Source organism: Zeus faber (genome assembly GCF_960531495.2).
Source record: "Zeus faber genome assembly, chromosome: 13".
Taxonomy (NCBI): Eukaryota; Metazoa; Chordata; class Actinopteri; order Zeiformes; family Zeidae; genus Zeus; species Zeus faber.
The window spans coordinates 6,818,135-6,831,282 of record NC_137198.1 but is presented as its reverse complement, the minus strand read 5'-3'; the positions used below and the strand labels follow the sequence as shown (position 1 = coordinate 6,831,282).

The 13,148-nt window shown below is 50.9% G+C and overlaps 1 protein-coding gene across 1 annotated transcript in view; it reads left to right on the top strand.

Moving 5' to 3' along the window:
• Window positions 1-500: 500 nt before the first annotated feature.
• The window catches only part of plekhh1 (pleckstrin homology domain containing, family H (with MyTH4 domain) member 1), a 39,689-nt gene continuing 27,041 nt past the window's right edge, over window positions 501-13,148 (top strand). Inside the window, exons 1-2 of the mRNA XM_080012815.1 lie at window positions 501-705; window positions 9,067-9,281. Coding sequence (XP_079868941.1) covers window positions 9,129-9,281 — 153 coding nt within the window. The 5' untranslated portion in view covers window positions 501-705; window positions 9,067-9,128. The remainder of the gene's footprint in view (window positions 706-9,066; window positions 9,282-13,148) is intronic.

The window sequence follows — 13,148 nt, the reverse complement described above, 5'->3', positions numbered from 1 at the left end:
ATAATAATATGCATGGGTATCATCTGCAAGAAAAACAGGTAGCACCCTCTACTTTATTTATTGTTGTATTGGGACAGCAAGTGTTATAACACTTAGAATATAACAATAATACTTTTAATACTTTAGGTACATTTAAGAGCGAGTACTTGTTTACTTAAGTTGAAGTGTCAATGTGCTGCAGAACCTCTTCCATCACTGCAGTCTCAACAAACCCTACTGTGCAGACGCCTGGAAATGTACTCATATTCCACCCCTGGCTTTAAAACACACACCTATATGATCTGGGCAACGCAGCGGAACACCACACGGGCCCATTTCAAACGCAACCTCCTCCCCGAACCCCCTGCGGGTGCGTCTCCGTCCCAGGGGGAGGCAGAAGTGAACGCAATATCCCCGAGCTGCTCCCGACGCGAGGGGGCCCGGCTCCTGAAACCCGATCCCGCGCCGGGCCCTTTAAAGGAACAGGGGAGGGATGGCTGCTGCTCAATGGAGCTCCGCGCGGCCCCTACTCCTCTCAGGAACGCTCCGCCGCACGGCCGCACCGCGCGGGGGGTGGCTGGTGGACGCGACGCGGCGACGAACGAGCGACTCTTCCCCGAGAGAGGGAGAGACCCGAGGGGAGCGGAGGGCTATGAGTCCGGCGGTGCGTGGCCGCAGAGGCTGTGAGCCGCGGAGAGCAGACTGAGGAGGAGGTCCGGTCGCAAGGTAAAGTGTCGGGAGAGCTCGGCTCCAGCTCGGTGCCTTGATTCTTTATTCTCCAACCTTCTCTGAACGAAGAAGGGGATTGGCGCGACACACGGACCCCTGTCGGGGGGCGACGACCACCCCGTCTGCAGAGTGCATGGTCTTTCTGCTGACCGGGGTTTCTGATCGCTGCTGCCCCACTGACTGGGGCTGTGTGTGTGTGTGTGTGTGTGTGTGTGCGTGCGCGCGTGTGCACACCTGTTGTATGTGTGTGTGTGTGTGTGTATGTGTGTGTGTGTGTGTGTGTGTGTGTCTGTGTCTGTGTCGCTTTTTTTTTTTTTGGACAAAACTTTTTCTTTCTCGCCGCGACGAGCCTGCAGGAAAACCTGCAAAGCAGCTGGACTCAAAAAGCCTCGTGCACGCGCGCGCGTGCGCCACCAGCGTGCAGAATTGCTTGTGTGTGTGTGTGCGCGCGCGCGTGCAGGTCAAAGTGCGCAGGTCAAAGGGCGAATCCGCGAGATTATCTGGTCACTATTTTGTTGAAACATCTCATTTGGCACCCCACATGAGAAGCTGGCGTTTTAATGAATTGGCGTCTGTTGATCCGTACGCTCCCCTCTGTGCTGTTCATGTTGCTGGTGGCGGGGTCCGCCTGCCCGGCAAGAATGGATAGATTGGGCGCGTGCAAGGCAAGCCGCGGTGAATTCGATGGAGGGAGCTGTTGACACGGACGAACGTTCCCAAAAAACGAACGGCGCGCCCCGGGATGGAAAAAACAACCCCACCGTCTCAAGTGACCAAAACCCGAAAACAAACCGATTGGTCAGCACAAGGAAAACTTCGGGGAAAAGACAGTGACCCTCTGAAAAAGATGCCGGTTGCAAGGGAATTCCGGGACGTCTCATGGACTTCATGTATTGCGGATCTCTACACTAGATTTGTTCCTGATGTACGTGTGTGTGTACCTGCAAATGGACACGTACTTCCAAACCCAATCCCAAAAAGGAGCCCGGCCACCCAGTCTGGCTGATAACACAGCACCATACCCACGTCTGACTTCAGGAGACTTTTTAAAAACACAGACATCAGACATAATCGTGCACAGACTACAGGACACTCTTTGGGGTTCAGCCCCACACTATAGGCGCCAAGAGACGAGATGAACGTCACACCAGCCTGGGTCGCTCTTAACAACCCCAAAGGCTTTTCCTTCGTGATTCTCCATCGATCTTACAATATGTGTCTGGGACTCAAATCCTAGCGAAGTCCTTTGGTGCATACTAGGCATGACGCTGTTCATATGGCCGACGTATTTTGTCCTATTCTTGTCAAGTGATGGAAAAGTTGTTTTTTTTAAGCTGCTTGTAAATAAGAACACCAGCACACCAGTGTAATTGCCCCTCCAACTTAGCCACGCCCCCGCATCTCATCGCCTCGATCGCCAAAGCTCCGCGACGGTGTCTGTGGGGTGGAGAGGACGGGGCAGCTCGGCAGATGGATGTTTACACCTCAACACAGAGGAATGTCAGGGCCTGTATTTACGGCGGAGACTGATAATGAGAGTGGTCAGTTTACCCTGGCCTGTCATTAACCTGCACCAAGCGCCTCGCTCCCCTCACGGGGCTGGAGGTGTAGGTGGGGGAGGAGGTGGTGCCGAAGGGGGGGCTAGAAGAGGTGTTGGAGGAGGGGTGGAGGGGCCGTACAATAGCACTTTCTTCACCCCTCTGGGAAAAGGATCTTTGTGTCATTGGGACAAGGATCCGGATCTGCATCGGGATACTGATCTGATCGGAGCCATTGCCTCAGGTTGGGGTCAGTGGAACAGAATGGATGACATGCAGCACTGTACATTCTCTTTTTGTCCGTTGTGGATATCTATCTAGCAGCTGTTTGAGTAGATGCTGATGTCCCATATAGTATGGCTCTTGTTATTGGATCTTTGTGTCGTTTATAGCCCATTGTGAGCTCTGATATCCTGACTGATATCAGACGCTATTACTGGTATTTGTGCTACCCCAGAGTGGGCTTACCGAACTCTGTTGAAAGAGGAAGGATGTGGAGGGGAGGGGGTGAGGAGGAGTAAGACTCGGAGAGACAGGATTATGGGAGGAGAATGGAGCGGAGGTATTGGAAAAGCAGCCCTGCCTTGTGTGACCTTCAGGGGGCCCTGCTTAAACCTTTGATTTGTCTTACACTATACAGTAGTTGAAAGTTGTTTTTTTTTTGTGCCTAATCTGAGCTTTGGAACCAGTACTATAAAGTAGTCTACACAATCAGCTTTGGGGAAAAATACTTTCATCAACTTGTCCATTTTTGTTTGTCAAATAAAATTTAGTTCTCCTTCCAGAAGGGTCAAGAGCAGCGGTTCTCAACTGGTGGGTCCCGATCCAAAACTGGGTTGCGGTCCATTTCTTGTGGGCGGCAGCCGTAAAACACCCAGTTCTACAAAAATCGACGCAAATGCTTTTTGAAGTGTACTGAATTTCCAGCGCCGTGCTTTTATTTTGAAACACCGTTTCTAACTGCAGCCCGTGGCTGTCATAATCTCACGTCGCTTACGTCATCATAGCGGTTCAGATCTGAAGTCATATTTGGGTTGTGATTTAATGTCGAAGGACATTGTTGAGAAGCGGTTGAGACCGGCTGAGAAGCGCTGGTCAAGAGTAACCAAATTTCAGTAAGCATTGGGGGACTTTGTCCTTCGGTCTTTATCTTGCAGAGGAGATAACACTACTTTAGTGTGGCAAATCGCAACCAAAACAGCTGGCCGTGTCAATTTAAAGGAAAAGTGTGGGGCCCGCACTGGATGGGTGGGAGTCGTAAGAGATCCATTTAGTCAAACAGATGGGGCCGCCGAGAAGATTAGAGAGCATTTAACACATCCCCACTTGACTCCTCCTGCACTCTGAGGATTTGTCTCCGTCTCCCCTCGTAAACACAGGGATCCCAAGCTCTCCGGCGCACGTTTTGCCGAGGGCGACCCAGATCTGGAGCCGTCGGATCGGAGCTCCATCTTTGGAATCGAATGCCAAGATTCTCGAGGAAGCCAGTCGGATTTCTGCAGAGACGACACAAGTGGGGATTTGAAGCGTCTGGTGGGGATGATATCATCGAACCGCCTAATCACTTACATCACCGCAGCTGCATGCTCAGCAGTGTCGGTGTGTGCGTCTGTGTATATCTGCCGGTTGCGTATGTGTATACTGTAACCGTCTCCGCGCGTGTCTGTTTCCAATCTGCGCCGGCATCTGTCTACAACTGTTTTCGTGTGCCTGCGTGCGCCCGTACCTACAGTAAGAGTTACAGCCGGCGAGGGAGTGTGTGTTTTGAATATGCGGTGATTAAGGAGGCTCTGGTCGGCAGAACCAGACTCCAACATGTGCTTGTTGTACACTGTGGAGAGCCGCACACACCCACTCACCGAACTTACCTAACCTGTGGAAATATATAATCAGGCGGACGAATAATAAACAACCACCGAAAACCACTTTGGAAAAAGTATATTAGCAGCGCTTCCGCAGCACGGATTTAAAAAAAAAAACCAGTTCAATCCTCAACCTGAAGCCTTAATTTAGATGAATGCTGCAGTACAGCTCAGTTCATGCCGTAGATGTTACGAATGGAGAGGAGAGTAGGGGACACACATACGTACCCACGTACCTTTTAGATAACGGTATTGTCCACCCCCCCAAAGAAATGTGGACCTAAAAATCGCGAAACAGACGCTTTTCAGAGCCTCGACTTGCTGACCTGAACCTGAAGGAGTGGTATGACTAACAGATATGTGCCCCCCCTCAGGATATGTGCCCCCCCCCCCTCCCTGGAAAAGCCTTCTTCAAGGGAACCAAGGTCGTAAAAAAGGATCCGAGTGGGATCCTTTTTTACGTCCTTGCGGTGGGGTTTGCATCGACTTGTCTTCCAGAGTGTTTGCTCTGGCCTTGGCTGGGTCCAAGGTCTCGCAGCCAGATGGAAGCGGAGAAGCAGCCCATGGCGTCCCTCTCCGTCTCCAGCCAGGAGGGGGACGCACCCTACTGGCTCTGACGGCCTCCCACACCAACCTGTCCTGGGCTTCACCGCTTTGGGTGGCCTCAGACTCTCAAATTAAACACAGATCCACACTCAGGACCTTAAAGACTGTATTTGCTGTCTGGATGTTTACTTTTAGTTTGTCCTGAATTGATCTACAGCAGGGATTTTCCAGGACTCGTGGGGAAGGATTGAACAAAAATGTAATGTATTTTAAACAATCCATTAAAGTTATCGCTCCAAATTATCTGAAATGGTCAGATCTAATATATTGAGACTCGCAATTGGAAACTGTACCATATTCCTGATTCCTCAGTACATAGATGTTTAAGAAAATTAGATTTGGGCTCTCCGAAGTCGATGCATTACAATAGCCAGTTTTGGTCGGATAGCACATATTGGGGGTCCTTGGTATCAGGGTATTTAGGGTGTGTCAAATAGTCTAAATGTTACGGCTGAGGCTAGTGAACCCAAGTGTAAGAGACAGGAATAGTGGTAAATAAGAACTAGGATTTATTGAAGGGAACAAGGGAGGTAAGAGCATGGCAAGCACGGCAGGCAGGGATGGTTGGGCAGACACAGCAGGCAGGTGGATCAGGCAGGCCGGCAGGGAAAATCAGGCAGACACGGCAGGCAGGTAGATCAGGCACGTCGGCGGGGAAGGTCGGGCAGACACGGCGGGCAGGTAGATCAGGCAGGCCGGTGGGGAAGGTCAGGCAGACACGGCAGGCAGGTAGATCAGGCAGGCCGGCGGGGAAGGTCGGGCAGACCAGGCAGATCGGCGGGGTAGGTTGGGCAGACACGGCATGCAGGTAGATCAGGCGGGTCGGCGGGTAAGGTCGGGCAGACACTGCAGGCAGGTATACCAGGCAGGCAGGGAACTGGAGTTGGTAACTGGGAAAGCAGGGAAATATTTAAATAAGTCTCGGGAATAAAACACGCCGACTGTGATTTAACGCAGAGCAGCCGGGAGCAAGACTAACATGGTAGTTCTCAACAATCTGGCGATGATTGATGGATAGAAAGCCAGGGTTGATATACTGCCTGGTGATGAACTGATGGACAGCAGGTGAGTAGTCAGAGCAGGTGAGGAGAATGACATCATCAGGAGTGTTCAGCCATGCCCACCACACAGGGGAGGGAGATGGAGAGACTGACTGCAGGCTCGGCGAAAGAGGTGGATGTCACCCGAAAACCGTATTTAATGGTTCTTGTATCTTTTTACGCATAGGTTCTTTGACTGTTCTATATTGTATAGGTACCATGCCACAATGGAGGGTTAAATCTGAGCTGCATCTGAAGCAAAAGGTCACTCTTGTCACGTCACCCCGAAAAGAAGACGACACTTCCACCTCTACCCCTGCGATGTTTAACAAATCGCCAAAGTAGCTGTTACAGGAGAATTAGCGTTACGGTGCTGAGAGCCTCAAGTAACAAATGGCTTGTTTTGAGCCCAGCTGTTTTTGGTCTGGCCTGGTCCGGTCTGTCCCGGGCTGCCCTGCAGTGTCCCCACAGGGCCAGGTTTACAGCCGTCTGACCCCTCCCCCCGCACACACAAAAGCCTGTGTCTTCCATTACTAGGCCCCTGAAAGCATCCGGTCCAGGCCGGGGAGAGGGGGTGACGTCGCGGACCTGGACCTCGACTCGTCCGGTCCCAATGCAGCGGTTGGCCCGGGTAACCTCTGCACGGATGACTTCTGTAATTTGTTTGCGAGGCCTGTATTTATGAGAATGCTAATTGCAGGGAGAGCCGCGGTGCCGTTTTAGCTGCTGCACTTTGAACGTCTGCTATTCTGCTGACGGTGTCTGGCCATGGCCTGAGTCTGTCTGGCCGTCTGTGAAGCGTTGAGCTGCTTTCCCCTTTTTTATTTCACAGCCCTTGTGCGACTCGTATTTATTTTCACTGTTTTCCTCACAGTTTTGTCGGCATATCTTCGGATCCTCCCTTGTGTGTGGAGAAGCCTTCTTCATACACCGATGGCTTTTCAGTATGTGGCGGCTGCCGAGCTGCCAGTTATGTTTCCTCGTTATCCGAGAATAATGAGCTTTTAACTGAGTTCACACATTATAAGACCCGGGGCCTTTGTGAATGAGTATTCGGACGGAGAGAGAAAAATGGCCACCAGTCAATCCCTCCCAGGTAAAAATAACTTCAGTGGCCCCGTTTCCCACATTTGGCAGCCGGCCCATTCATTCTCACACATTCTTTCTTCCTTTCTTTGCCGAGACCCCCCGCCCGCCCCCTCCTCCTCTAGCTGTGATGGGACTGTCATGTAGAAAGACACTATTGTGCCGCTCTGGATCCTGTTTCACTCCTGCCCTGTAATTAAGAAGGGATTGCATGGCTGGGGAGTTTTGGGTGGGGGGAGACCCAGGGATTGGGTTAGTAGGTAATTTGGTTAAAAAGCCAGGCCAGTGAGCCGGCACGCATGAAACCAGGTCCCCCGGTGGTGCCGAGCCTCCCTGCTGGGACATTCTCGTGTGTGTGTGTGTGTGTGTGTGTGTGACTGTGTATGTGGGAATCGGAACCGAAAAGTAGGAAGAGTAGAAAGAAAGAATCTGTCTCTCTCTCCCTCTCTCCCTCTCTCTCTCTCTCTCTGAAGTTGGCAGTGGGAGATCCGCTCTGCGTGTCCTTGCAAAGTAAGTGGTATCTGTTCCAAATCCGGATAATTGGCTCGCCAACCGAACAGTTAAACCAAATTAACTTACGGAAACATAATTATACCATCTTCCCCTGCCTCGTGAGCGGCTGAAAACCCTGCCACGTCTCCTGTCAGAGCGGAGTTGCGTAAATGAGCGTGGATGTGACGCAGCCGCTTGGACTTCCTCCGTTTTGGACTCGTTTTGGACTTTCCAGACCGTCCGGCTCGAGCGGCCAAGACGTCCAGGGCAAGTTGGACGCGAGTTCATTTGTAAAGTTGAAGTTTGTGCAAAGACACGGCGGTGAATTGATACTTTATCGGAAGCAAGTCCTCTGATCACTGACCATTGAAATCAATAGAATTTGGTCTAAAATATTGCAACTGTCCCGTGTGTGTGTGTGTGTGTGTGTATATATGTGTGTGTGTGTGTGTGTGTGTGTGTGTGTGTGTGTGTGTGGTCTTGAATTCTATTCAAAGCAGATCGGTTCACCACACACACACAAAATGATGTGACTGTATGTGTGTGTAAAAAAGGATGTGTGTGTAATAAAAGGACACAGGGACAGAAAACACATGTTGAGAAGATATTTGAAGTGTGGGGTTGTTTACTACGCACACACACACGTGCTCTCATGGCGTGCGTGTGTGTGTGTGTGTGTGTGTGTCTGTGTGTGTGTGTGTGTGTGTGTGTGTGTGTGTGTGTGCGCGCGCCGCACGGAGTGGGGGCTTTTTTTAATTTCCGTCGGTCACGGTGAACTCATGGTTTGTGAGTGTGTGTGTGTGTGTGTGTGAGTGAGTCAGGGGAAGCGTGGTCAGTCAGGAGTGTTTTGTACATTAAGTCACTGCTACGCTGCTACGCTGCAATAAATGAAACCAACAGCTGGTCCCCGCGAGAAAAAAAGCACGCTGCATGAAGCGCATAGCGTTTGTCGTTTCATTTGCTCCACTTCTATCAGCGTGTGGATGCTCTATATTTGGCCGGACGTAACCTTTCATGCAAACAGACTAGTATTCCTATCAAGGCACATCGTTTCACAAAGCAGTACAAACACAGCTCAAAATAAAGTAATTCCCTGTCAGCGCGATCCCAACAAACGTACAAAATCCGCCCAAAGCCCGAGATTTTTCCAGATCTTAACAGATGTTGAAAATGTCAGAGACCCCAGACATAACAACATCTCACAACTTCAACAGTTTTGATCCTATCGTGTGTGAGGAGAGCAACGGTTTGCCCAAACAGCACGCCACAGTGACCACACACTTACAGATTCCATTTAACCAACAACCAGAGTCCTAATCTCACGAAGCCGCACAAGATTTGACACGGGGGAGGGGGGGGAGGGGTGCGGCTACGCCACATTATCAGAGTCCCGGCTCTCAAAACCGGAGATCCCGCGTGACCAAACGTGACTTGAGAGTAAACAAACGTAGTGGGTGATCCATGGATTGGATGGGGGCGTTTGCCGCCGTGGCTGCTGTTGTGTTCATGTTCCGTTTCAGTCGGCTTGGCTCCCAGTCGGCTCTCGGTCTTCCCCACACTTCAGATCGGTGAAGTAAAAAACACTGGTAACATCCCTCACACCACGGGATAATCTGGCGGGATAAACTTCAGAACAATCAAAAAAACGCGACTTTGCTAGTGTGTACCCCGCTTTAGAACACTGTCTGATTCCTGTTTATGTTGGGGTTTTTTTTCCCCTGCGTCTCTCTCCAGGTCTGGTCATCACAGGTCAGAGACCGGGCTCGGGGGAGCTCCAGTGGGACCGCGCGTTCGCCATGGCTGAGGTTCTGGAAAACGGAGCGACCGGCGCGACCAGCGCGCCCGGCGCGCCCGGCGTGGACTGGCACAAGCGCTGCATCTCCCTGGAGATGCAGCTGCTGAGGTTCCGCCTCCAAGCGGGGAAGATCCGAGAACTGCTGGCGGAGAAGGTGAGGTGGGGGGAGAGAGAGAGAGAGAGAGAGAGAGAGAGAGAGAGAGAGAGAGAGAGAGAGAGAGAGAGAGAGAGAGAGAGAGATTCTTTCTACTCTTCCTACGAGACGCGTGGCTAATGTACAGTATGGGGTCTGGAGCTCCACATGTGAACTCCACAGGACTTGTGGAATCAGTGTAATTTAGTGGGAGTGGGAGGAAATTCATCTCGTGCTTTGTTGTTAACGGCTTGATCCGAGCCAGAGTCTCAACCGTGCGTCTCCCTTCGCTCTGTTTTTTCCTCTCGACAGATTCTGGCTCAGTTTGACATTTGTGTTGCAGCAGTCATTCTTGACCGCATAGAAGGAAACAATTAACTAGTCTACTGAAGTGGATATACAGTACAGGTGTGTGTGTGTGTGTGTGTGTGTGTGTGTGTGTGTGTGTGTGTGTGTGTGTTCGCTCAGCCCTTGCGGCGAGCTCTCGGTCGACTCATTGTGTGTCACCGGAGGCTCAGGACGGTTTCGATCCAAAATAAATGTTTCCCAATTTACTCACGGAACCACGGAATAACCAGCGGGGCCGGGAAGCCGGATTTTGGTGAAGTGCAGTCGCTGTCTTCTGGTTGGAGAGTTGGCTCCACCGGGCCTGAGGGAGCGTGTGCAGGTGAAGTGGTTGCTGTACCCGTTGGAAGGGAACGGTTTGACTTCCATGTATTGACTGACTCATCAACCCTTCTCTCCTTCTCCTCCTCCTCCCCCTCTTCATCCTCTCTCATCTCTCCCCTCCACCCCTCCTCGACTCCTCTCTTCTCCTCCTCCCCGCTCTTCTCCCTTCTCCTCCTCCTCCTCCTCTTCATCCTCTCTCATCTCTCCTCTCTCCCCTCCTCCCCTCCCCTCTCCTCCTCGACTCCTCTCTTCTCCTCCTTCCTGCTCTTCCCCCTTCTTCTCCTCCTCCTCCTCCTCTTCGCCCTCTTCATCCTCTCTCCCCTCCCCTCCCCTCTCCTCCTCGACTCCTCTCTTCCCCTCCTCCCCGCTCTCCTTCTCACCCCCCCATCTCCTCTCCACTCCTCTCGCCTCCCGACTCTCCTCTTCTCCTCCTTTCCTCCCCTCTTCGCTCCTCCCCCCCTCTCCTCACCATCAGCTCATCTCTCTTCTCCTCCTCTCATCTCCCCTCCTTTTCTCCTCGTTCCCGCTGTTCCTCTCGCCCACTCCTCCTCTCCTCTCATCTCCTCGTCAACATTGTGTAAACAGAACACATGCGCACGCACACACATGCACATGCACGCACACGCACACACACACACACACACACACACACACACACACACATATCTATATCCTGATTCTTGTCCTTTTTTGTTGCTCTTGTTTCCTCTCATAATCTAGTTTTCGATCACACCATCAAACACGTTCACAGATATGATTTAACTTTCCCACACGTTCTATCTCAATCTCACCAACGTGCACCAATACGCAAACATGTGCACGCCTAAAACACACACACACACACACAGACACAAACGCTTTATCAGAAACATCCTGTGAATGTAAAGCGTGTTCAAACACTTTCTCTTTTTATCTTCCTGGTTTCTCTCTCTCTCGCTCTCTCTCTCTCGCTCTCTCTCTCTCTCTCTCTCTCTCTCTCTCCCTTCCCATTGGTTTTCTGTCTTTATCGCTCTCTTTCTTTCACTTTTTCTTTCTTTCTCTTATTTGTTCTCTTTTTGTCCCCCTCCTCTCTCAGACACGCACACACACACAAATATACACACATACACACACACACACACACACACACAGACACACCAGTGGACGAGTGTTTTCCCTGTGTTGGTGTGCGGTGTTATCTCTGTTTGGAGAGACTGCTTCACGTTCTTCACCTCCTCTACTGCCAAGTTAGGAGTGTTTTACACATTGACCCACTTTGGGATGGAAAAACATCGGGGGGTGGGTGGGGGGGGGGGTGAAGGTGGTTTGCCTGTGACATGGCATTTATCTGCGGCGGCCGACTGAGCGAGAGCGAGATGCCCCACTTGCCTTATGCGGAGCTACGGGGGCAGCCCCTTTTGGGGGAAAAAAAAGGGAAATAAGGTTAAAAAAACAGAGTGAGAGTCGGTCACGATCGGCATTCATCCATCGATCGCCTTCATATCGGCTTTTTCAGCGGCGGGTGGGGGGGGGGTCGCTTGTTGCGTTTTTGAGTTGGGGGGGGGCTGAAATGGAGACGCAGGAGAGAAAGCTCTGGTCAGACTTTAAAACCAGCGTCTGAACCGCTGTCGTTCCCAGCAACGTGTCTGCGGCGCTTCTGGCGATACAGATACGGCAATTACACCGTAGATCGGTGTTTCCCAAGGAGGTTTTAAATTTTCGATTTTGTAATTAAATGACCATAAAACATTTATGAGTAAATATGTGCATTGAAAAAAAAGTACATCATAACAAATAAAATACATGTATCTGACCTGTTCTTGATCCGCGTTGTGCCTTATGTCTCGTCATTCAGGGTGTGGGTGGTGCCGCAGGACGCTTTCAGATTTTCAAATTGGGCCGCGGCATTCTTATGTTTGGGGAATGGCCGCCGTAGATAAAGTAACAATAATAACTCATTATAACGCACAGTCTGCACATTTGGTCCCCGAAGTGAAAACAGCCCCAGCCTTTTACTCATGATGACAGTTAAAGTCTCCTGGCTTTTGGAAAGATGCTTTCCATTTTTACAATAATTGGACCGGCTGGAGCATAATAAAAACCATATAGGAATTCTCAAATCCTGTGGTTTCCGCTTACATCGCGGGGAGAACTTAAGACTCGACATATTTTGTAAGTATGTGATTGCTTTCCTTAATAAGCCTCCGGGGGCCACGTGCCTCCCGTGCTCGGCTGCGGGAGGCACGGTGAGGACGGTCGAGGACGGTGCCCGTCATCGACATGGTTTCTGGGTTCACGTTTGTGCGTCTAAACATTTCATTTCAATGTTTGGATCGGCCCCGTTTTTAATGGTGGGGCCACCTCGCTCTGCTGCTGCTGCCGCTGCCGCTGCTGCTGCTGCTGGTGCAAAGGTTCTGCCGGGGGAGCCCGGGGTCAGCGTCTGTGCAGCGTGGTGCGGATGTGTGACCTGGCGTTAACCCCTTACCCAACTTCAGACTGCATGGCTTCACGCTGCTTTTCTCTTCGGTCTGTCTCTCCGTCTTTCTAGCCTTTGGGCGAAGTCTGAGTTGTCAAGCGGGAGGTTTCGGAGGAATGGAAGCTCTTGCAACACCCTCCTTTCCTACGTTATAACCGGCTTCCACGCGATCCGTCACTCAGCCATCCAAAGAATTAAAAGGCCCCCTCTTAATGGTTTAATTTAAATAAAATGGAATGGGTGATTTACATAGTGTGATTAAAGCACATGTGGTCTTAATTAATTTCCTCTCCCCCGTTGGTCTATTTATTCTCCCCCTTTTTGCCTTTTGAGCCACTTTGCTTTACAATGAGCGACTCGACTTGTCTTGCTCTGTTCCCTAAGGGTTAATGATGCAAGTGAACTCAAAAGTCTTGTGATGGAATGTAGAACAGATAAACCCGCAGCAAAAAAAAATCGTCAGATGACCCCTTTTTCCCCTCCCTCCGCAGCGGCTCGATTAGTGTATAAATTAAGTTAGCTGAGTGAGCCTCGTGCGCTATAACATTGTTTGTTCGAGCGAAATTCTGCCTCCGTTGAAAAGGGGATCTGTGTCGCCAGCGTGTCCCGCTGGCACCAACTCCATGACTGCATGACTCCTGCCACGGTCGTTTAGTGCAGCCCTGAGCATCAAATCACGATGTGCAATAAATAGATTTAAACGAAAAGCCTGCTGCATGGGAAAAAAAACAAAAAAAGATATATATTTTTTTTGTTCACACTGG